Source organism: Accipiter gentilis, chromosome 27 (genome assembly GCF_929443795.1).
Source record: "Accipiter gentilis chromosome 27, bAccGen1.1, whole genome shotgun sequence".
Taxonomy (NCBI): Eukaryota; Metazoa; Chordata; class Aves; order Accipitriformes; family Accipitridae; genus Astur; species Astur gentilis.
In genome coordinates this window covers 11,599,533-11,625,268 of record NC_064906.1, presented here as the reverse complement: position 1 = coordinate 11,625,268, position 25,736 = coordinate 11,599,533, and the positions used below count along the sequence as shown (strand labels likewise).

Here is a 25,736-nt window from a genome sequence, read left to right as displayed (position 1 = left end):
CACTATGCACTTTCCCAGAGCTGATGCAGATGACACGTACCCTTGCTGAGGGTCATCTGAGCAGAGGAAGCCAAGTTTGTTGTGGCAAGCTGTTTCCTGTGATCTGCAACCCATCAGCTGGCTCCTGTGGCCAGCTGCTTCTGGGAATGTTTCAGGGAGGGAAGATGGGTTTTGAGGTACTGCCAAGCCACTTTACCCACAGCAGCACATGTTAAATCACAATGGATATCCAGTTTGCACCTTCTCCCAGAGCTCCCCCTCTCCTGTCCATCCTCTCTGGATGACATGGCATGTCTGAGATGAGCTTAAATACATCCCCCTACCCCAGAGTGCCCTGCAGTGCTTGTCCAACAGAAATCGGTGTACAGCAACGAACCACCTCTAACACAGAACCTGGATGACAACCCACAGGTACCATACTTCTTCATTCCACTGTACGTCCCCTGTAAGGTGACTGGGAAACTGTGTGTTGTGGCAGGGGGAGGCATGCTATGGTATGGTAGCCAAACAGATCAAGGAAAGAGAAATTAAATCCCGCTTAAAGTGAAATACAGCACAGGCCAGTGTTCTTCTAGGGTCAGGCTGGGACCCTCAGGGCAGCCTACAGACAGGTATTCAATTCCTCTCTTTCAGTGCAAGAAGTGTTAATGCACCAAACTCTTCACTGACAAAAGCTGCCAGGTAATGCTGCCACACGGTCTCTGAGGTCAGCCAAAAAAACAGGGAAGGGGAAATTCCGCAATACTCCCACCAGCACCTTTGCATCCACAAGCAAAAGGCAAGAGACCTGAACAGAAGACTGAAGTTAAACAAAAAAGTTTCCTGTTTTTCATCGTTTTCCCAGTCATAGCCCAGTGAAAGCACAGATACCTTGAAGAGGTCAGAAAGGCACCAAGCCACACAATTACTGAAATCAACTAAAACAAAAAAGAATGTAATGTGCCTCTGGGCTTGGCTTATTTACACAAGAAGAGGTGTTAGCCAGATCTAGTGAAAATCATGACCAGAATTAGCATTTTCAGTCACCCTTGCAAATGTTAAGTTCACTAGCAAATGAGCAGCAGAACTGTTTGGACTCAATTATTGTCTGTCCAGGGGAAACCCTTGGGATACAACCTTTCAGGTACAAGAAGCTGATAAATGGAGACATCATGTGGTAACCCATATGGAAAAGTAACTCCCTCATGAAAGAACCTAACGGATGAAGAAGCAACTTTGCAACCATAGCACTGTAGGACCCAAGTTCAGTTTAACACTGGAAACAAGGATCTCGCATTTTGTGAAAGCTACAGATAAAACTCACCACGAAGAGGTCAGCTGTAGCTTTAAAGACAATTCAGGCTTAAGGAGAGATCCTGTACGAGGGATTAATGCTTCAATGTTAAGTTACTCCCTGTATGCTACCCTCACCTCTCTCTAATACTACTCAGGTAGAAGTTTTAAAAGCAACGAGTACGTTGCACATGTGTCCAGTGCACTTTTAAGTGACTGAGGAGTAATGCAGGCACAGCAGATATTGTCACTCCTCCTGCTATAGATACTCTCTGTCTCAGCTAAGAATTGGTCTAAAACAAAAATTTTAAAACGTCTTGTTGCATACTGTACTCCAAATGTGCTATACTTTTATTTTTCCCCCTCTACAAAGGATAAGGCATGTTAGAATTACGCAGCTTCAAGGAATGCAAGCTTAGGGAACTCATTTTTTCTTGTTGGTAGCCACAAAGACACTACCCCTGGACTGATTTATGGGCTCTATTATAAAGCATTCATTCATTCATTCAGATTCTTGCAGTTTGGGGGGAATTCTCTCTGAAACTTTATGGTTTTCAGGCTAACACAATGTGTTTTTTCCTTCCCTTTGCTCATGCCAGCTGCATTTAAAACTAAACCTTAGTAAGTACACAAAAGAGAAAATGTAAAGATTACATTATTTTGTAAACAAAATTACTAAAACTACCTACTAAAACTACCAAATTGCTTGGCAGAATGAAATGAAGCAGCAATAAAGCAGGCTAATAAAGCGGACAAACCAGTTGCCATCACTGTCCAACCTGAGGTTGTAACTGGCAGACCTTCTCTTATCACATCTCAGTGGCATTCAGGGATGAGGAAAATAGCTTTAGGCCTTTTCAAATCCTCAGCTAGTACCTCAGCTTTAAAGGAAACAGTAGTGTTCACCTACTGTGGCTGAAGAGGCAGAAACGCTGTCTCGGAACTTGCCGCTGCCAGTGGCTGGGTAGCCTTGCAGTGCCCTTGCCGTGCAAAGAGAGTGCTTTCCACCAAGTCTGCTGGATTCCAGCTCTCCAACTTCCGTGGACACCAGGCATGACATAATTTCTTATTCATATGTAAATTCAAATTAAATAACCGTTCTCCTTCAGAATTTCACAATGTTTTTGTTTGTTTTTTTTTAAATGCATCTCCTCTACTATTTCTCAGGCAAAGGGATAATCAGAGAAGAAAACGACTTGGTCTAAGACCCACGGTAACAGGTAGTTTTTCCTCACTAATTGCTATTTCCATACCTGCTCTGCCACTGCCACTCCACCCCACTGATGCCGGTGTTCTCCAAGCCTTCTGCTAGCACTTGGGAGTAAAACAGGCACCAGCACCCGCGCGCTTTCACCCAACACACGCTCTCCTGCCTGGTGAGCGACAGCCTTGCAGAGCAATTAAAAAGCTAAGACAAGGAGTAGAAAGCTGAGAGCTGAAAGAAGAAAAAAGCAATAAATGGGAGGAAGAAGCTGAACAAGAAAATTGAGGGGGGGGAGGATGAGTGGTGTAGAAGCTGTTCATAAGGAAGTTTTTAGAGGTTACTTAATGTCAGCATACGGCAGGGGACTTAAGAGCAAGAACAACAGTGAAGTTTTCTAGGTTAATAGTTTCCTTAATATTCCCACAGGATTCTTTGCTACTCTAAACATAGCACAGAGGAAAAAATAAGATTCGAGTAGATCATCATCAGGGGCAGGTTCAAGAACGAGTACTTTCAGACTCCCCCAAACCGCTTTCTCTCTTGAAGTTGAAAAATATCCAGAGTTCTTCCGCAGTATTAACGCTGATACTCGCATTTAAATTCGGAGTGTGCGATCCCAACAACACAGGCAGTCTGAAGACAAAAGAGGAGCTTTCAGTCACTTTAAAAAAAAAAGTGTTTGAGTTAATTTTTCAGTGCCTACTACAAACACCTAGCAGAAACATTCCTCACTGCATGCTTGCTTTCAGTGCAAGCGTGTACCGATTAAGTTATCATAAGGCCTTTATTGCACTTAAGAAGCTTAGTGTACTTCAGAAATTTAGCAGAAAGCCTACTCCTGAAAGCCTGACTTTTGAGTTAATCTTTGTATTTGCATTGTACTCTCCCTCACTACCTGAAAGCTACTTTGAATTTGTGAGGTCTCTTCAGGTAAAATCCGGTGTCAAAGAAGAGACTGTCAAGTGCATTTCACTATTATCTGCACATTGTACTTGTTTCCATCACTTACAAAAGGGAAATGACAACTAGGCACAACAGGAAAAAACCTGAGCCATGAGCAGGAAACAGAATCTCTTGTTTTGACTACTAAGGTAAGGAAAGATAAATAGTGGAAAATTCCCCTCACAGGGACTTTTAACAGAGGTGGATCATTTGACAGGTCTTCCTCTCCACTGTTTTTATACAGTCAAGCCACCTGTTAGAGCAGCTTCACTATCTTAAATAAAAAGGGCCAGACCAAGGAAGAAAACAGTTTCACTTTAGACTGTCTTTGAGTAGACATAATTGAGGGGTTCTTCTATTTTGCTTTAAGTACTGTCAGAGCAGCAATCTGCAACTGTAAGACAACAAACAGGAGTTTGGAGGGACAGAAAAGAGTGTTTATTTGCTTGTTCTTATGTGGGTTACCAGCTAAAGCTAAGCATGGAGTTGAGTAGAGGTTCCTGTTAAAGGCTGCACGAGTTCCCACTGTAAAAAAGTTTCTTCAGTCTAAATTCAGAAGAAGGTGTGGTGCTGGTACCAGATTGATGCAATTTTTGAGAAGCATCAACTGTGAAAGTCTGTTTTTATTATTAATGTATTTGGTTGCGTGTATTTATTACTAAGTTACTAAACTTTGAAACTGAAACCAAATTCCATGTAGCTTTAACAGAAGTGCAACAAACATTTGCTGCCAGTGACAGAACAGCAGCGGTATTTTTGCCAGGCTTCTGTTCCATGTTTACTGTACACTGCAACTACTAATATTTATGCAGCACATATTTCTGCAACAGTTCCCACTATCAGCTATCAACCGACTCTACAAAGCCTATCTGTAGGCTATGCTATTTCCACACGCTTTCCCCTCCTTTCACTGAAAATTCTAGCTTACTTTCATTGCAACCAGAACAGCTGGTGACTGGTGATGAAGATAAAATATCCTCGTATTCTAAAAATGAGTTTTCAAGGAGAAGGAGAGAAGCAGCTTCATGCTGGCTCTGCTCAGCCACCAGGTATCAGTAACCACGCCAGCAACAAAATCCAAGGCTGTTTTGTGTTTGTGTCTGACAAGCCAGATAAAACATAATGTTTTTAAAGATGCTTAATAAAGTAGTTGAAAGATAATGATTACCCAGTCTCATCATTTGCACATGAAAGGTGGAGCCAAGAAGTTACAGTAATTTGTTGCCAGACTTCACTGGAACAAACAGCTGCATTTTACTTATCTTCAGATATCAAAGGGCTTGAGTGGGACAAAGATTACTTAGCTTGACAAGTATTCAAAGACCCCTCCAGCTCAAAACCAGAGATGTTTCTCAGAAAAGTCATGAAAGGATTTAATTTAAGCCTAGCAGCAATTCCTATTATACTAGCATGAAATCCACCACCAACCTCTAATCTTGTCAAAGCTAAGACAAGATGCTTTCCCTCCTTCCCAAATACAGAGGTGTTGCACATTTCCAAAGGCTACAAGCAGACAAGTTCTTCCTCCCAGGAAGCAGAGGCTTCACGGCACTGTTAAGGTGCTTTAAATCTTCTGTGGTCCTGCCCACCCCATGCTAGCTCCTCACTCAAACAACTAGTTTTCTGCCAAAGAGCTGGCTCAGAGAGCTCAGTCACTGGGTCACACCAGTGCCAACACAGAGGAGACAGGGTAGCAGCCCTGGGACAGTCTGACCAACACGCATCCTCCAGCATGCCAATGAGCTACACCGAGTGTCAGAAGAGTTTCTTCTCCCTGCTCCCCACCTCCTCTTATACGGGAGCAGATAAACTGAAGACCTCAAGTCACCTTCTCTGCACCCTTAACCTTATTTCATTCCCGCAGACTCACGTAAGACTACCATGAAAATCTGCACAGCTCAACCAAGAGCAAGACCAGCAGCAGTTCAGTATTTTCCCTCAACGCGTGCTGCAGCCTGCTTTATTATTTAATATATCAGATGCCTTTAACAAGAGCAGTAAAATCACATTGTTCTTATTCAGAAATACAACGTTTTGAGAAGGTGAAGTCAATGTCTGTGCTGTAAAACAGGAAGGTTACTGAAGAACCAAGAAGACAATGTGAAAGACTTCAACTCAAACTTTTCCAACTGTACCCACTCTTGAAGGCCAAGCAGAGAGTTAAATGTAGCTAGAAATAGGTTTCATTCCAGTTGCTGCCTCAAAGCCAGTTTTTGTGTTTAACATATGCGGTTAGACAGCCAACCACCATTCCTGGGGATTATCTGCTTAGAGTATGAAAGACAATAAAACAACCCACCATCAGTTTTTCAGTCAGACCTGGGCATGATTCCCGTTAGCACATTTTTATTTTAAAACTGAATGTGATTGCTCTGATTTTATAATACAAGAAAGCTAAGTGCAGATGTTGGTACTTCAAGCAGATCAGAACTTTGCCAGGTAAATAACAAATTGCAGAGTTATGAACTGCTTCTGAACATACAGAAATACGTTCCATGGCACAGCAGTTTAAATACATTAGTCACTGCATGCAGTTGATGAAAACCAGCATCTTCCAATCTTTAATTTAACATAAATTAAAACAAGCCAAATCCAAAACCCAACCAGGTAAAAAGCATATTTTTACCCCTGTTGATTTTGGATCAAGCTTTAAGTGAGAACTGATGGTAGACAGCAACTTTAACCACTCAAGGAGAAAAGCAACGACTGGTGTTCAGTATTGGTTTACTGTTACACTAATGGACCATTAAAATAGAACTACAAAAGAAAAGACACTTATAGCAAGTTTCTGAAGATGGTACTTAATGGCTTTTTACACACTATCAGTTTTCCAGACTGCAAAATGCAAGACAATACACGTGTCAGAAGACATCAGCCTTCTCCAACTTCAGGCCACCTCAGCTCATTTGTGGCATTTACTAAATTATTACGTAAAGCCCTGCTCCAGTTAACTGTAGAGAGTGTTTTAGGGTTATTTGCTGTTAGAATGCTGTTCAGCTTCTTCAGGTTTTTTGCCTTTTACGTTCCTGCAAGAAGTGTGATATTTGACAAAGATACACCAAAATACAGATCCAGCATCTGACACTCCATCACTTCACCCATCTCCTACTTGTAGGATGCTTACCATTAAACCATTTAAACCTTTAGAAACCTTTAAAATTAATTTTATTGATTGAAAGATTGTGAATTTGATCTAGAATCTGCTTTAGGATTGACAAAGTGTCCCCACATTCATTAATTCACTGTTATTTTTATGGAAGTTGCAATATGGAAGAGCAATAGTAATATACCTGCTGATTCACAGCAACAGCAGCTGTACTCAAACAATAGCCACATGCACCATCACAGTCTCCACTGACACTCTGTATGTCTTGTCAAGACTGCCTGCATATTTAAGTAAGTTTTGTTATTTCTCTAAACCCTAACTCCTTCAAGTTTTCCTTGAGAATTTTTCTGCAGAGGGATATGTTTTCAGCAACACTACAGATGTATAGGAACAAAGCCACATGCTGAAACTTGGGCAAAGCAAGCAGAGGTCCAAAACCTCAAATCACCATCAGGACAGACCTCCAGTTGCGATGGGGACAAAATAAAAAGGCTTCTCAGAAGAAGTGTTCATTTGACCTCAGACCAAGATGAGGCCTGACAGGCTGCTCGCCACCTCTCTCATCTCCTTTGCTACTTGAGCTACAGCAGATTTTCTGTTACTGCCCATGGAAACTCTATAAACCCTGAAGAGCCGAAAGGAAGTGAGGGTCTGGTCATCAGCAGCTTCCACCAATTCTCCCAGAATCAGAATAATTAGTCGGAATTTACAGTGGTGTGCTCAGTTAGAATTAGAGCCAAATATCACTCCATTCACTATGCTTGCTGTACTTCAGCATCTTGGTCCTGGATCTACCTCTTTTCCTTGGAAAAAAAGTGCTGCACAGGGTACTTACAGCATGATCAGCATGTTCATTTTGCAACACTGCCCTGAGTTTCTGGACTTCCTAGGTTACACACAGCATAGTAGGTAACCCAAGCAGAAGAGGAGAAATATTGAAATCTCTGTTACCTGGTAGACCTCCACTTACATCCTTATATCCCACTCACAAAGTTCAAGGAGTCATTTCAGCAGGTTTACAATAAAGAAGTCATTATAATTCTGCTGTTTATTCCATTCTATTTAAGAGTCTCCAGCACAGCCTAGTTTGACACATACTCTGCCTCTGGGAGACAGGCATTTAAGCAAGATTTGATAATAATATCATTCCATTTAATCATACAAGGAAAAACATAATGCATTCACAGTATGCAATACTAACTCCTTTCAGTTTTCCTGTTCTTTGTTTCTGCTTGAACTCATAGCTCACACTCAAATATTTTTGCAGTATTAAAGAGACTGTCTCAAGTGCTGTAGTTTAAATCAGACACAGAACAAAGTCTTGAAAAAATGATGACCAACTGCATCATTGGATAAGCTCTTCCTTCATGCAGGTCTTGGCTAGAGTACAAGAGTTCAGTTATTATGGAGCAAGTCAAACACATCCATAATTCCTTGCATTGTTCAAAGGCCTTTGGGACATCCGTCCCTTCCCCAGCAGCAGGCACCTTCCATAAAGAGTTCTGGATACGTCCAGTATCAGTTACAGCCAAGTGAATAAATTGTTGGGCTCAAAGCATCAGCTGATATAAAACACTACTGTGCTAATGAAGTCAAAAGAGTCACATCAGTTTACAACACAGGACGTGACCCATGCTTGCAGCCTGGGAAAGCAAGTCAAAGGAAAACTGCCTTTTCTTTTTATGGCCTGGTTCTCTAATTAGGATTTTTGCCTGCACCATAATCTGGTATTGGAGGAAAAAAAAACAGAAGAAAAGAGCACCTTGTACTTTCAGCAGATCGATCACTATGAGCTATAAAAACTTGCCATAGCTGAGTTTACTCAAACATAACCTGCAAACGTCCCAGAGCCTTCAAGACCCCCAAAACAATGAACAGTAATTGTTGCAAGCACACTGGGAATGGCAATTCAGGTCCTTAGTAAAAAGGCTGGCTAATAAGCCCTGACATACCCTGCCTGTGGAGGGAACAGCTACTGTGATCCTGAAAAATCTGGGGCTCAGGAGACTTGAACAAAAAGGAGGTGGAGTAAAACAGCCATCCCATACCTGGGCATCAACCTGGTATGTAAGAGTCCAAGCAGCGTGCACATGGCTTGCCTCTGGGGACAAGTGAGGGAAACGCTTTTGAATTGAAAAAGTGCAAGACTAAGCTCAAATGAAAAACAAAAATCAAAATAGCAAATTGTTGCTTGATTATTGTGCAAAGAGTAAGTTGACTATTTTGCCACTGTGGGAACAAATAGTTAAGCTGTTTTAATATGATTGTGTAATTCACTTGACAAGAGAAAGGATAACCCAGCTATAAACTGGGAAAACAGATAAGATGACTAATCATGCAGTTGATAAACAGTTTGCTCTGCTAGAAAAAGACCTGAACTTCAACTATTAAGTACTTCCACGCCTGCATACTTCCAACCCAGTTCTCTCAAACCCTTCCTACTCTACAACACTGCGAGAACAACCTTTGGCAGCCACCTCCCAGGACTTCTCCCACTGCAGAGCAGTGATCCCTGATCCAACAGGCTGGAGAGCCCATACTCTGCAGTTTTCTTCAAAGTCACAGAGGAGGACTGCCCTCATACTTTACTAGCATCCCTGTCAGCTTAATTTCCTGCCTCTGAAGTCAGAGTTTAGGATGTGAGCCGAAGCACTGCAGGCACACCACATTCTCCTGGATGGCACAATGATTTCTTGGTGCTAGTCACCTTGTTCTTTAGTGCAGGTCTCCAACAGAAGGACCAGCATTGCTCCGTCACCTCAATCTGAAGACAGGGAAAACAGCAGGGGAGCAAAGGAAGAAGAGACAAACAAGATTTCAGTAACTCCTATTATTGTTGAAGGGAACAATTTCTAAAGGCTTTTTCTCAGAAAAAGAAACGGACATGATTGTTTTGGAGCATCCACAAGCATGAATCTCAAATGTTAACCTCAGGAGTCCTTTATTAAAGGTGCCATTAATCAAAGGGACGAGCCAGAATTTACTGTTCCCTTCAGCTTTATAAAGGGAGTGTGGAAGAATGCATGTTAGGAAAGTTTCCAGGCTTTGCCACACATGAGGAGGCGTGGGCCTGTCTTCCCTCTTGTATGAGCTTCCTTACTTGTCAGCGTGACTCTTTCCACTGAGCAACAGGTAAAAGAAAAGCTTTTTAAAAAAGGAAATACTGCACTTTTCCAATAAGGTTACAAGTTATAAACCTCCACAACTAGCATACTTCTCCTACCGGAGAAGAGGAAGGAGCATTTTTTCCACATGTAGTCAACAGTTTTCTCTCATTTGCCTACTTCTGCAATCAGCATTTCGGTGGCAACCCCCCTCCCAATGCAGAGTTAGGGATACTCGGTGGGTTCAGCAGTCTGCCCAGGCAGAGCAAGGACAGCTGCATTTTGAACAGGATTGATCCAGAGACATGAATAAACTCAAACTGATGCAGGCACGACAAAGTCATGCAAGTGATTTCTCATGATCTGACCAACCATGAACATTCACAAGCCCTAACATGCATTGCAGGAAGGAGACTTAATAGGGCTTGTCATCCACCTTTGCATTTTCTGCACAAGAAGGGAGAGCTAGCAACACAAGTCCTCTCCCACAGACATTTCCACTCATCTGACAGACACACAAACAGACCAAACTGCTCTAGGCCCTCTCCTCCATTGCCTCCTTGAGCTCTTATTCCCATCTAAAAGAAGGTGGCAGACAACATGCTCTGAATGGGCAGGGCCACACAGTCCTGGATGTCTGACAACACCGAATCAAACCACATGTTATATACCAGTTCATACCAATGAGCAGACTGGAGCCTTCTGCTAAATCCTTATCAGTACAAACGCCCACACAGCGGAGAGTCCAGGCCAAAAAAGCTACATGACTGCTCAAAGTCTCAGATCAAGTCTTTATTTCTGACTCTGCTTCTGACAAGATTTTAATTCCAAAAGCCCTGTGCTATAAATCACTACATGACTGAAAAAACTGTGGAGGTAGTGTTAACACAGTGTTAGGTTCTCCCTGGGATTTAAGGAGCTCTGTGGGGAAGACACCTTGTTATAAAAACCAATCCTCATCTGAAGCAACTGCCAAACATGGTCTTTAAGGAGAAGTTTCGGATATCTGCAATAAAAGATTGACAAGAACAACACACAACCACTTAAATCTGATGTGATCTTGCCATTTGGGCAATTCTGCCCACGGTTTGCTTGATGATTCAAAATGGGAAGATTCAACACTCCTTAGCATAAGTACAGAGAGGACAATCATCATTTGTCTGTCTGCCAGGTCAACATAATCAAACAAGACCTTATTTGTGACAGAATTTTTTTTTTTTTAGTAGCTACATATCTGTGTGCATTCGTCCACTATACAGGCATGAATCATTTGGGTATGACACTGACTATCAAGATGGAAAGATAAGATTTTTAAATGTAAAGTAGTAGTACTAGGATCCCCTCCCTCAAACAAGCAGAGTGGTGCAGTTGGCATGCTCAAGTGATGACACAGTACCAGCAGCCCAAGATATGCTCCCCTTGGAAGAGGGGCTCATGGTAATTCTCACCACATTATCCTTCAAACAGCTTACAGGCAGCAGTGCAGTCCCTCTACCTGCCCTGAACTCATGCCATTCCTGCAAACTGTAATGAAGGGCCTGAAAGGAGGAGTGAGAGGGCTCCTAGGTCCCTCTTACATCATTTCAGCCTTTAAATGGGGACCACAAATCCACTCATCACCTTGCCCCAACACATTTCAAGGCACTGAAATGAAACTGCATCTTACCTTGTCTTTGTATAAAAACCCTGAGCAGTGGATGAGCACTTGAAACAGCCTTGAAGAAGTTGTCATCATTATTAATAGGGAGAAGGTCTCCATGCACATCAGCATATCCGATCATCACTTCCAGGTTGGCTATGTGATGAATGTGAAGAATCAGTTTGTAGAAGTCTTCAAACTTTCCTGGCTTGTAGCGATCCAGGGAGAACCTTCTGAACTCTGCCCCAAACTGCAAGAGAAAACAAACAGAGCATCTGCTGTCAAACGTCACCACAGCCCAATGCTCTAGCTTGGTATTTGAACATGGTGTACATCACCTCGCTCTTTCATGATGAATACAGTCACATATTGGTGCTTTCAAGTCTACAAATGGCCTTTTAGGTCCTCACATTAAAACATAACCATGGCTAGCAAGACACCACCCTGCTTGACAATAGATATGCTCAAGTGTGGCACATTAAAAGAAAGTGTATTTTTTAAAATATTAAGTTTTCATTAAGTCCTCTATAGGATAATTGCATTTGTAGGATTTAACTTTGAAGTTCCATCATACATTATCATCATCTCAGGCATCCACAGAACCATTCTTCTCCAAAGCAGAAGTGTTCACTCTACTGCTTTCAGAAGAAGTTACTCAGCTATTTAAACCACCTTATAAAAATTCTTTGCACGCTTCCCATCAATACCACTGGGATCCCAACCACGAGACTTTTATAGAAGTGTGGTGTGCGAGCACACAGCTAGTTATTAGGAAATACACTCACTCTACATGTCCCTTGAATTTCCTGGTAAGCGATTCAGGAGGAGGAAAGTTCTTATTCTAAGTTAGTTTTCATGGTTTAATTTTTCTGTCACTCCACTGGTTTTTATTCTCAAAGCTTTACAGAGGAGTAAGTGGTTGTTTAAAAAACAACAGAAAAGGGGCAGGGGGGTGTGATTTGGCACAAAACAATTGAAAATGTCTTAAATCCATGAAGTTATTTTAAATAAGTCAGGAAGTGATTGAGGAAAGATTTCAATGGACCTTAGTTCTGACATTAGAAACCAAACAAGCTATTATGAACAGGAGGAAAAAAAATTAGATTCTCTAATCAAGGAAACGAAGAGAGTGAAAAAAGACATCTAGTTAAACTAAGTAGCTTAAGTCATCTTTCTGGTACATTTAATTTCATAACTCAGATTGTATAGTACTAGTAAACTACTGACTGTTCATCAACTGAACCTCTAAAACCATGCTAACTCACTCCTGAAAGCATGGAACCACATCCACAAATCCAAGAACAAGGAAGGCTATGACTAGCATCTCATGGAGGTTCTCATTTGCAAAGTCAGTCAATACCAGAGCAAGAAACCAAAAGACAAAAAAATAACAAGCAAAGAAGAAAAAAAAAAAATTTCTGTAGATCAATTCTTCCTCAAAATGGAGAATGACTTGCTTAGAGGTTCTCAGATGCTAAATCAACTATACATGCAAGCCACTCTTTTGCTGAGACTAACAAAAGTATGAATCATCACCATAATCATCCTCAAGAAAAAAAAAGTAAAAAAGAAACAACCCAACTGGCTTTGGGTGCAAGCATGTTCTCAAATTACTTCCGCAGTTATGAAAATCCCACTCTTCAGCATCAAAGCTTAGTTGGGATCATCTGAAAGCTTGTTTAGTCAAATTATGCTGCTTGTTTGTAATATTAACTGCTAGTTCCAGTTTGGATTTCAATTCAGAGTGCCCATCCAAATGCACAAAAGCCGAACAAACCACAACTGGTTCCAATGGAGCAAAACCAGCCCTCCTTTGTCCTCCACACCCTGCTTCCTTCCAGAAAAATCCAAGTGGCAACTTACTTCTGCTGGCACATTTCAAGCTGAAAAAAAAGCCTAAGACTTTTTATTTGAAAAGTATCTTAAAGTTTTCTTTTTCCTAGATTCAAACAAGAAGCAACCATCTTCAAGTGACAAGTTTAACATCTACATGGTAAACTTAAGGGACAGGAACAAGATCTTTGTAGGCTTTGTTTAGAGTTGCACCTCCTGCTCCACGCACCTGAAGAGGAACACATGATTCCTTTAGCCAAAAAAGCACCAGGCGGGGGGTATTGGGATGCCAATCCCAGTAACCACTTCTTTACCGGACAGACAACTTGTTGACAACCATTAGCGTGCACGGTACTTGCAAGGAAGCAGATGCCATGCAGTCTCAGCCCAGCCAGCACAACACCCACCCCACTACCACCAGCCGGACCCCTGCCCCGTGCTGGGGCATCGCGCTCGGCAGGAAAGCAACATGGGAAAGCAGCAAGAATGGTTATTGACACATCGGTACAACCCAAAGTTCGGCTTAAGCTGCCCCACGAGAGGAGGGCAGCTGGTGAAAGGGCCAGGCCTCCCAGGCTAAGCCCAGCGGGCACGCTAGCTAGGCACGATCGTATCAGTGGAGCATGACACCCACAGGGATGCAATTGCAGACTCGGGGCGCCGAGGTCTGATGCAAACGCTGCTGTAGAGTCAAATTAACTCGTTCACGCGTTCAGCCTCGGGAAAGCCCAAGATACAATTTCCTTCGCCTCGGAACAGGACAACGATAAACAAATGCAAGCGATTTCACCTGTGCTTTTTGCATGACGCAGCCCTTTAAGGCAAGGGAGCTAGAAGGTGATTCTGCAGAGTGGAGGAAGAGGAGGGAAGAGTCTTTTCAAAAGAGATTTAAGCAGATAGTGAGGATGATGGGTTTTTTTCTTTAAAGGTTAGTATCACTGTAGTAGTGGTTTAGCTGATTAATCCACCCTGTGCATATACACAGGCAGCAACCACTGTCAGCAGGTCTTTTCAGAAGAGGGGGAAAAAAATGCTTCAGCAGTGACCATTCATTCATCATCCCTAATGAGGCTGATAGAGAGTACCACAGTAATAATAGGTTTTGCAGTACTGCACAGCTTGGAGACTGGGTGCTCTGCATTGTATTCAGCCAGGATTTCAAGATAACATGCACCACGTATCTTCCAGAAACTACAAATTCTGAGGGCTTTGCACAGATAGCCAAGATTACCATCTGCTTTTCTAAACTACACACAAAATCCATCTTTAGTATAGCCCTCCACAGAAAGAGACACGAGGACTGGTGTCTGCCAGCGGAGTCTCTGCCAGAACAATACCGTATTACACTGTTTGATAAACTAACAGTTTTAACAAGTGGATTAGTTTTCCATAATGAAGTAAATGATTCTGACCTATTTATCTAACGCAAATACTGCATCTACTATTGCAGAAGGCAGAGGACAGGAGGGTCCAAGGGAACTTAAAAGAATTTAGTCTGACAGAGCTAATTATGACTGAAAAAAACCTAGAAAGAACTGTATGTTTTGTTTCACGAAGAATAAGCTCCATCCCAAGATCCTCTGAAGTCTCAGCCAGCCACTATAGTTGCTGTCTGCAGCTAGATGACAAAAAGCACCCAACAAAATACTATACATCAGGCAGGAGCCCTGAGCAAAAACAGACACCAAGAAAAATCAGAAGAAAAAAAAAAAGCAGCAGTGTTCTGATAAAAGTTGTGTTAAAGAAGAAGAAAGTCACAGCTAGCTGACCAAAACTTACACAGGCTGACCAAGAGCAATCAACCACTTTTTTTTTTTTTCCTGGCCAGGGGGGGACAAGAGGTCAGAGGAGAGGAGGGAGCAGGATTTTGAGGTTTGTTTACTTGGAGGGCTGTTATTTTGTGAAATGAAATCGAAGAGTTACTTGCAAGCAAAAGAGACCAACTTTTTTTTCTTTAAAGTTTAAAAAAATTTAGAGTCAAAAATGAAGCCCTATGTTTATGAGGTGCCATCCCTCTAGTTTATTGCTGGCTCTGAGTTCAAGCTATTGTAATAAGAAAACATCAAAGAGCAACATTTAGCAATAAAGATGAATTACGTTAGCCACCTAACTTCTCCCATGAAGTAAAAATCAGGAACAGAAAGAAAAACAAACACCCTCATCCTTGCATAGACTGTATTTTGTGCTTACCTGCGAGAATTCCAAATGGGGAAGACCTGATCAGGGCTGCTTTATCAGTGAGAAGGAACAGAGGGCAAGAAAGAGGAGGAGGGAAGACTGAATGTAGATGGTTTTGTGCTGGCTGACCTCATCTGGGACTTCACGGGTCCACTGTCATGTTCATGTTGGCATTTCTCTGTTCCCTCTTTCTCCCCCAGAGATGTCTTTCCCAGCTCAGCCAGCACTCTCTTGCTCTGCTCCCAGTCTCATAGCAGTTGTCACTAGTCACCAACCAAGCAGATATTCTCTGCAACAAGTTCTCTCTTCTCCCCTTCAACCGCTTGCCCCAAAGCAGCTCTGCTCCATCCCAATGATCAAGCTGGTGGGAAATGTGAGATTTCATGTTCTGCTGAATCCCCTGCTCACCTCTTGCTATTTTTTTCCAACAGACAGTAACAAGAGCAACACAGCCTCTCTTCTATTTGCACTCCACAGGAACCCCATCACAGAAACAATTTCACTAACTTCTCCCCCAAACTTTTTTCCTGTTTGGCATCGAGCCATACTCCTACCCTTGTCCCTTGTATTCGCCCCTTTCACTCCCCCACAAAAATACAGCCATGCTTTACTATCCTCAATTCTTAGATTAGTTTCTCTCCCCAAAGAAACCCAGAGGTACTCCTTCTTTATCATGCTTGTTGGACACAATGCTTCACGTCTCTGCTTTTCATTTGAAGAACAGCCTTTGCAACCTCTCCAACCCTCTCCAGCAGTCTGTGATGTTCAGATCTTGACAACACTTCTCTCTCTTCTGCATCTACCCAGAAGACAAATTCAGTTTCTTCCTCTATCCCCATCACTCTCAGATCAACTTTGGTTCATGAGACGCACGTCCCATGCAATCTCTTATTGATAATCTCTTCCTGATCTCTTCACAGATGCTCAGCTGCCAGCTCAAGGGCAACTTAAAGCTAAGCTTACTCCTTTCCCTGCTTCACCTACCTTCTTTCATGATTATTGGGCACAAGACCATTGCACGGTCTTCCCCAGCACCTGTAACCCCAGTACCACCCTTCATCCAGGCAGTTGCATGTATCGACATGTTAATTACCCAGATCTTTTCTGCCCAGTATCTTAAATCCATGGACACCATTCAGCTACTCCTCTGCACAGCTGGATTTAGCCTTGACCGCTGCTCTGTACTTTTCTCTAGCCTTCCTAAACACTATTTTGCCTCACCACCACCCAACTATTAGTTGGTGGTAGTTTGTGAAAACAGCTATCCACAAAAGCTATTTTCCCAGACAGTTCTTCTGAACTCATCATCCCTTTCCTTGCCACCCCTGCTCCAGCAGCTCCTCTCCTATCAGGTCACCCATGTAGCTGCTTTCTCCCTACCATCCCTCTCAGTCAGTACTGCCTCCAAGCAGCACACAGTGCCAGCCTTCCTCACTGCCTCAACTCTTGATATTTAAACCCACAGACCTGTTCTCCTTCAAGAAACAGTCATTCGCAGCAAAGCCTTCAAAATAAATCTTCACCTTAAGTGGTTGGTCTACCTTTCCAAAAGCAAATCTCTTCCTTTTTTCTTCCTGTCCCCCTAAATCTCTGGGAAGAAACCAAAGTCTGTTTGCAAAGGATATAGACCAAGCCGGTCCTGTATTTTCAAGAGACAACAGAGCACCGCACACACCATCACACCACACAGCTTTAGCACAAATACAGCACAGGATGCATACATCAATGGCATGTCACCATCAGCACAAGGGGGAAAGGAACATTTGGCACCCTGCCACCCAAAGGGACAAAGGACCACTGAATCAGGAGGTCTAGTCAACCCTGCCAAGATCAGAGAAACAAACCCATGAGCCTCACTTTCTGCAGAAAGGCAGCCCTGCATTAGTACAAGTCTCTAGCAAGAGCAAACCACTTTCTGAACATTTATTAAGAGAGACATCTGCATGGTTAAAAGACACCTGTAACCAGTAAGGACTCCGGCTAGTTGCAAACTTATGTAAGACCCTTTTAGCTCCCGTCAGAGGTTTCCCCATGAGCTCAGGGCCAACAACAGCTGCAGAGAAGTAATTTGATGCACACACCTAGCCAGACCTGATGGGGGACTGGGAACAGCTGTGCAGGGCAGAAACAGGAGGGATGGCCCCAGGCTGGGTGGCCCTGGGGCCGGTGCACCACACCCTGCCCCAGACATTTCTGCCTCAATTAACTTCAGGAATTTCCAATGGGCATGGACTACCTCTGTACTGGGAGACTTTGCCTTCACTTAGAGGGAGGGAATGTCTCCAAAGATACAGTTCATCTTTAACTTCTGGCCTGCGTTGTAAAGGTAATTAGGGGCAAGCAATCAATCCTTGGAAGAGCGTTTCTTGGTTACTAAAAGCTCAGATTAAGTGCACGCAAAGTCTCTTACAAAGGGAATGATAAGGGACTACTAAGGAAAGCACTATTAATTGCACCCCTAAAGAACTCCTTGGAGGTGGCTAGCCCTGCAGCCTGCCAGATGGAGCCTCCACAGGTATTTTAACCTCACATGGGAGACATTCCTTTCCGACTTGGCTGTAAACAACTTTTCAACTTTAAAGAGCACCTTGGTAAATTAAAGGTCCACTGTTCAGTGTCCTTTAGGACTCTTTCAGTGTGGCGAGACTAAAATTCAGAAGACTACTCACATAAGACAGACTGGCTAGACGAAGTTTTAAGCAGATCAGAAATTCCCAAGTTACTAGGCTAAAAATTATTACAATTAAAAGCAAAGGTGAGAACCTGGAGGCAGGATCAAGAATAGGAGCGTATGGGAGATGCTGAAATACAAGGTAGCAGTCTAGCCTTCTGGTCAATGCATCACAGGGACATTGATAACCACCCGGTTAGCACAGCTAGCACCCAAGCCTGTAACAGATTACTAAACTCGGGAACACTGTCAGAGGAACTACTGTCTTTCAGTAACCAGATTTTGACTTTTTCTTGTTATGCAGGACCTGAGACTATAACCCTAGCACCAGAGCATACCCTCCTCCATCCCATGCTCTGTGAAGCCAGGTAGCTCAAAGCACGTGTCCCAGCCTTCCCTGCATCTCCTACAGGTACTACTGCTCACATAGTGCCAAAGTATAGGTCAGAGGAAATAGTTACACTGTGCTGGTGCTTATTGCAGCTATCATGTGAACAGAGCTATCACAAAATAACTTGTTTATGCAACACCTTTTCAGCTGAAAAGTTTGGATCTGTGAGGGGCAGCAAGCGTGCACAGGACCAGCTGTTGTGGTTCAGCTGCGGCACGGTAACTTCTTAAACCATGGCCCCTTTCTCTCAAGTCACCTAACCATTTAAAGACAGACTTGAGTTTACTATGCATGACCACCTTCAGAAAGTCATCCTACTATGAAAAACAAAGATTTCTAGTAACAGAGGAACTGGGAGTTTAGTACATGCTATTTAGCACATCAGAATAAATACAATACCTGCTGTCAGAAGGTCAGCAAACTGGGAGGGAAAGGAGGCAAGATTTCTTAAGAGATTAACATTTACAGTCTCTTTCTCTTGACACATTTTGCAACAATCCAGACCGTCTCAAGTTGCTATGACTGTGCCATACTGTCTTCATTTGAGAGGGGGAAGCATTGCGGTTTTCTGAGTCCGTGCCACATTTGGTTTGCATATAATCAAATATGTTTTGAAGCTCAAAACCAGAAGTTAAATCAGCTGGTTACAGGGCTTTTCACTGCACTTATTTTATTCTAGGTATGACAAATATGACCTTAACTTGGAAGAATCTGAAGTACTGCTTAAAAACTTAAAGCAGACTTAAAGACTGTTTTAACATCCTGTAGGTTTAAAAAGAGGGATGCTTTTTTGATCAATTTTGAAACGCACTACAGATGGAAAACATTTCTTAAAACTTCAGAAGGCCTGTAAGGCTTCAGGGTGAGAGCGAAATCAAAGTGCAAAAGGCTGGAAAACACAATTTGTAGACCTCTCTCAGTTAACACCAAAGAAGAACCAGACCTTTAAAATCTCTTTACAGGGGACTGATAAAAGCAAGTTTGCTCTATCGCTACAGTTACAGCACTGCTTGATCTTATACTTTACAGTGCTCAAATACACAATGTGTGTACATATACTGTAATAGCTAAACGGTCGTGTGGACATGCAATACTGCTAAGGTGTCTGAGCAGTATCAGCAACTTTTTTTGCAGAGGGTGAGGGGAGGAGGATATGAAAGGTTTAAAACAGCTATCTTAATGTAACAAGCACAGGTACACTCCTCCTAAGAAGAGGAGATGACACATGAGCAGGACAAACCACCCACAAGCTGTTTGGATGTTACACCAATCTAGCAGTTGGGCAGGCTTGCTGAAGCACTGACTTCTGCACTTGCCCAAGACCAAAACACATAATTTTATCTGCTAGAGGCTTCATAAGAGCACAGCTGATCCCAAACACGTTCTCTGTCTTCAAGGTCCAGAACAGTATCATGTCTATACTCCGAATACATCAAAATATGATTGAAAATTTATTTTAAATCCATTTGTGACATCCATCTGAACACCAACATTTACTGGAACAAACTCAAAACAGGATGGTAGAAGAGGAAAAAAAATATGGTTATAGTTAACTGGATATATTTATCTTAATGGGTTTGTTTATAGTAGTAGCGCGTTAGTCACATTACTGTTAATTTGTAAATCAGTTTGTAATGCAAGAAAACATGACACTATTAATAAGGCGGAAATGTCACAGTCAGCACTTGAGTCAGGTAGCTGTGCTTTTATAATCCTCAGCCATCATCAAAAGTTCCTATTGTTCAGCAACAAAAAGGGTTTTTTTCCAAAGGACTATTTTTCAGGGAACGAGTGCTTTTACCCACTTTTGAAAACACTAAAAGGAATTCTTACTCGTACATACAGCTTGCAGGAAATATAGTAATAGTAAGAGAAAGACTTTTCTGCTGCTTTTAAGCCAAAACCATAAAATTGTCAGTTTCAAAATGCAAAAACCCCACACTTTCACAAACAATTCAAAGGGCTACCATTTAAAGGCCTGAGGCAATATTATACCTCTACTATTCCAGACTATCCAACTGACTGGAAAAGAAATAGACACTTGCGCTGACAGCTACCCTCCTATTTGAAAAGCTGTATATACAATTCAAGAAAAAAAATAAAAATCTCTTTTCACTCGGAGCAGGAAGAGAGAAGACTGGCTACATGGAGCTATAATTAAAGAGAATTCTCACCATTAATGTAGGAATTCCTATTTTAAATGTATTTGTTCTTCTGTAGACTACTCTCATGGGGAAAGAGGCCTGCAACCTCTCTTTAAAGCTAAGGAGAGAAAATGAAAAATAGGTTTGGGACCTCGTGGCCACAGGCAGGATTCTTAACAAAACAAACAAAAAAAAGCCCCACACATCACATGCACTGGAGCTCTTGGTATAAAGGAGGAGAGAGAGAGAGAGAGAGAAAGGGTCATCTGGAAACCTTTTTCAGAGATTAGAGGCAATTTCTTCAGAGGGGACAGATACTTCACTTGTCACCCGACAAGGGAAAGGAGCCAGTGAGTACTCGACACATGAGAATACACAGTTGTTTTATGCCAGCAAGATAATGTGTTTTCAGATCCTGTCTAAAAGGGCTGAAACGTTAATCCTGAACTACACAGGCAACACCTAGTAAGAACTGAGCTTCTAATGTCTTCTGTCATGAGAGACAAGAGAAGAGGGATAAGGTGTAATTACAATTCAATTAATATTTTCCTACAACATGTGCCAATTTCTAAGCAGGTTTCTCTTTATCCTTCCGCTTTCCTATCTAGCAATAAGCTTTTAAGTGTTTTGATTATAAGGCCAGCTCTCAGGGGAGGAGACTGAGGAAGGGAGGAAGCGCCGAGTCCAAAGGAAGAAGACTTCTTAAAGCAGAAGACTACAGCAATTCCCATCACTGCCATGTCCGAAAACAGAGGTGTGCGCACAGATGGCTGATGCTCTGTTTTCCCCTTCAGTATTTGCTGCAACACAGTGATTCGAGAGGCTTCTGCAGCACCTTACAGTCACCCACAGGAAAACCAATCCGACGTAGACCAAAAGGTATTACGCAGCACCACAAAGCTCACCCTTCTGCAAAGACAACGTAGCCAAGAACATATCACTGCAAATGTTCCCACCGGGTAGTCACTAGGCATTAAAATATCCACGCACATGAGCATTGGGAGTTGAAGCTTGCTTCTGGGCCACATTCCCAGCAGGGGTGATGGGTCAGGCTAGGTCCAGGGAAGGTGCAGGCTGGTTTACACCAGCTGAAATCCGATCATCCACAAAGCTCACACGTCTACTGGACAAGGAAAGGAATACCACCTACAGTTTTTGGCCCTTCAGCATAAAATGGATGTTGAAAAACTGGATTGACTTCAGCCACCAAGATGCTCCCTCCCTCCTTCTCCCCCCCACCCCACCCCCACTTTTTTTTTTAAGTAATCCTCTGACACGCATCAGGAATCTTAAATTTTTAAGGATACTTGGGGACTGCTAGAGAAGGGTCTTACCCTGTATGGTACTAAGAATCTGACAAACTCTCCCCTTCCAATCATCAAGGGCACAAACCAACTTTCAAGAACTTTCTTTTAGAGAAAAGGGAAGAAACTCAGGAAACCCAGGAAAATCTTGGTCACTTTTCACAGGAGCCATTTCTGAATTGTGAACTAATGCAAAACACCAGCTGGATGGTGGTTTATCCTTAAGGAAGGAACCACCTGGTTATCATAACAGAGGCAGGGATAACAAAACCCCGATGTTTGCAGACTATCGCCCATCCGACTTCCCCACAGCTATTTTTTTCCAGAGCTCTTCCACATCCAACCTGATCTTCAGAGAAGGAGAAAAGCTATTTCATGCCGTTGTGTAAAAGCAGCGCGCTCTCACACCCGGCTCCTCTGCTAAAAGGGATTCCACCTGCCCACGGCCCGCCACTTCCCCAGCCTTTGAAAAGCCACCTGAGAATCCCTTGATCCCTGGCCAGCAGCATGCCCCGGCGCAGAGGCTGAGCTGCACCCACCTCCGCTCACCTGGCAGCCTGCGCTCTCAGGCGATAGCTGTGAAATCATGAGTTCTCAGACTCAACTTTCGAGTTCTCAGGCAAGTCTGGACAGGCCTCTCACTTACAAAACACAGGCAACTAAATGTTTAAAAGGCTGCCTACATACGGCTACCAAAAGCAGCATTATTGAATCTTTTTGTTTCCCCAGCCTTAGAAAGTCCACCCAATAAAAAAAAAAAAAAAAACAACCAAACAATTCATATTTCTAGGTGATCGCAGGAGGACAACCCAGTGATCCACAGGGACAAGACAGCATCATAACCGACCCTACGAGATTACCATGTTTTAACAAGAGGTATAAGGTCTTTATACAGTGCCTTGCCCGGTACAACTGGCCAGAGCTTTTCACTGGATCTAATTCCAACCATTGAAGAGTAACTCTGTGTGAGGTAACCTACGAGCTTTACAGACAAATGAAAATCATCTTGCAAGCAATGTCAGTACCAACCTCTGTTTGCCAACAACCTGCAACAGCCTGCTACATAAACAGTCTAGATGTTATTGCGCACAAGTCATGCTAAGAGTATAACCCCACCAGCACCAGAACATTCAACAGCACAGCCTCCACTGACCCACGCTGCATGTTAATGGACCATCAGTGGGTGTAGGCCCTCAGCAGGATATTTTGAATTTAGCCTCTATTTTAAGTTTCCTTCCAATGCAGTACAGTTCTCTAAAGTAACTTCTGGGCCATCAGCAGTGACAATCCTGAACTACAGAAGACCTCCAGTAAAACCCTCCCACTCACACAAGCCTATTTTCCTTCTCTCCAGAAATCTGCAGTCATTCGTACAGTTACAGTCTCCCTAAATCTCCGTGTCTATACAGCTATGTAGGATTCACTTACAGGATTCCTGCAGCTGTAACGAAGGCTACGAGGTGTTCATTATAAGGTTGCTTTTTCATTGTTAACAGAACAAACTCAAGCTATGGCAATATTAAAATAGAAGAGAGAGGATGAACTTAAAAAAAAAAAATTCTTACCTGTGGTCAAGATTTTAGTTTGAAGCTCATATAGTGCACAGGGTATAACTCAGTAACTAGAAAACAGGATCTGGAGCATTTGGGGGCCACAATGAATGTTGTGGGTGGGTCATTATCTTAGAACTAGCACAAACTGAACCAAAGCTTTCCAGCAATGGAAGCAGGATGGAACTTTCCAGGCCAGCTGAGCCCCTTCAAGTGGCAACAGGAGGTTAGGAAATAAGGGCCTCCACCTACATTTTAGGTGTCACATTTAGAAACGACTGGAGAGTCCCTCGGACATAAGGTAGTTCTCCCACTGAAGCCATCCCACCATGCTCAGGTCTACGTGTTGCTCAAGGCTGTTTGATCTGAATGCAAATATTAACAGCAGCAAGGGACAAAAAGCGGGGAGCACCGAGCACAAAGTCCCAAAGACATCGCCTCCAGCACCATCTCAGGAGGTGATCGGGGCTGCGCACAATTCCAGGACGTGCTAAAGTTACCCCATGCGCTTTTCAACTTATGCATTGCCTAGACCGTTTCTGTGATAAGCGTATACAACACAGGCTTCCAGGGAGATTCCTCAGTTTTGCTTCAAGGCTACTCGTTTTTTGCAGACTGAGGCGGCAGGCAAGATTCTGATGTGCTGGTTCAACCACGAGCAACCAGAGCCTCTCGAAGAGAGCCCCGCAAGACCGACCACAGAGGCAGGCAACCGGTGCCACCGTTTTAAGAAGCGGAGCTCCGGCACGACAGCCCCGCACATCCCAAATCCTTCCCCAACCATAAAAAGCTGGCTGCCTTACGGCGGGTGCCGGCACCCCCAGGTAACAACACCTGGTCGAGCCGCCGCAGGAGGGTGAAGCTCCCCGCAGGCCTCGCTCCGGCTTCTCCGATTCTCATCTACGGGAAGATTTCGGCGCTGCCAGCACCGGTGCGGGGCTGGGGGGACGGGGGACGGACCCGGCCCTTCTCCCTCCCCGTCCTCCGGCCAAACCGCGCCGGGGGACGCCACCCACCCGTGCGGCTGCGGGGAGGGTGGGTGGGTGGGTGGGCAGGAGCACCCCGGGGCCGGCACCGCCTCCGCGCTCCCCCACCGGCGCCCCCGGTGCGAGCCCCAAGCCTTCCCGGCGGGCGAGGCGACGGGCGCTTTCCGAGCTGCCCCAGAAAGTTAGCGCCGAAGTCCCCGCGGCGAAACAAAAGATCGAGCGGGAGCGGCGAGGCGCGGGGCCCCCGGCGCCCGCCCGCCCCGCCGCCGCCGCCGCCTCACACCGGGCAGGGGCGGCTCGCCGGGGGCGGGAACTGCGCCCAGAGCGGCGAACCCGCTCCTCCGCCAACTGCCGCCAGCCCCGTCACCGCTCCCCGGGCTGCGGACCGGGCGGGGAGGCGTTTGGGGTGGGGGGGGGGCTCCATTCATTTTCGGGAGAACCGCCGGGAGTGGGGCGGGCAGGGGCCGCCGCCGCCACCCTCTCCTCACCTTACTCTTCACTTCCACCGCGCTGCACTCCAGATACCGCAGAGTCTGAGATTTGTTGAAACTCCGGTTCATCTTCCCGGCCCCGCTGCCTTCTCTTCTCTTCTCTCCCCCCCCCCCCCACCCGCCCGCCCGCCGCGGGCCGCGCACCCTCAGGACGCCCGAGCCGAGCTCGAGCCGAGCCGATCCGCCCCGCGCGCGGCCCGGCGGCACGCGGCGCCCCAAGCTCGCGCTCCACCGCTCACGGCCCACTTTGTCCCGGCAGCTGCCAATGAGAACGCGCCGCTGCCGCTTAGCCGCGCCGCTCCGGCTCCCGACCGCCGCCAACCCGCGGAGGGGGCGCCTAGGCCGGCAGGCCACGCCCACGGCCACGCCCATTCCCACCCCACCCCACACACCCCCTCCCCGGCGGCGCCCCGCCCCTCGGCCGACGAGGGGCTGCGGCCCCACGCGTGTTCGCGGAGGCGGGGGGGGGGGGGGACACGACGACACGCCGTGCCGTAGATATTACAGCGGGATTTGCCACCCACCCCTCCCCGCGTCCCCGGTGCGGTTAAACCGAGTGCGGGCAGGCAGGGATCGGCCTGCCGTGAGCGTCCTCCCGAGGACGGGCGATAGCCGGGGCTGGAGGGGCTGCCGGGGCACCGCTTTCAACCATCGCCCCGAAAGGCCGGCAGGGGTACGGGTCCAAAATAAAATGGGTTTGTTCCCGGGCGGTGTTAGGCCCCGGTGCACCTGCCCGGTTTCACAGGCGGCGAGCGATCCCGCTGCCGAAATCGCTCACAAAGCAGAAAGTTCACCCAAAGTGGCCTCCGGACCGTGACGCGCCGGGTGCCCCCAAGAGCGGGGGGTGCTGGAAGGTGCCCGTTGTGCTCCACGGAGACCCCCACGAACTTCCCAGAGAGCGCTGATTATTCAGAAGGGTGT

The 25,736-nt window shown here is 44.8% G+C and overlaps 1 protein-coding gene across 1 annotated transcript in view; it reads right to left on the bottom strand.

Moving 5' to 3' along the window:
- Window positions 1–24,917, bottom strand: part of PARD6G (par-6 family cell polarity regulator gamma) — a 67,920-nt gene extending 43,003 nt beyond the window's left edge. The window contains exons 1-2 of the mRNA XM_049830478.1: window positions 24,813–24,917; window positions 11,295–11,517 (exon numbers count right to left, since the gene is read on the bottom strand). Of these exons, the coding sequence (XP_049686435.1) occupies window positions 11,295–11,517; window positions 24,813–24,884 (295 nt within the window). The 5' untranslated portion in view covers window positions 24,885–24,917. The remainder of the gene's footprint in view (window positions 1–11,294; window positions 11,518–24,812) is intronic.
- Window positions 24,918–25,736: the final 819 nt, after the last annotated feature.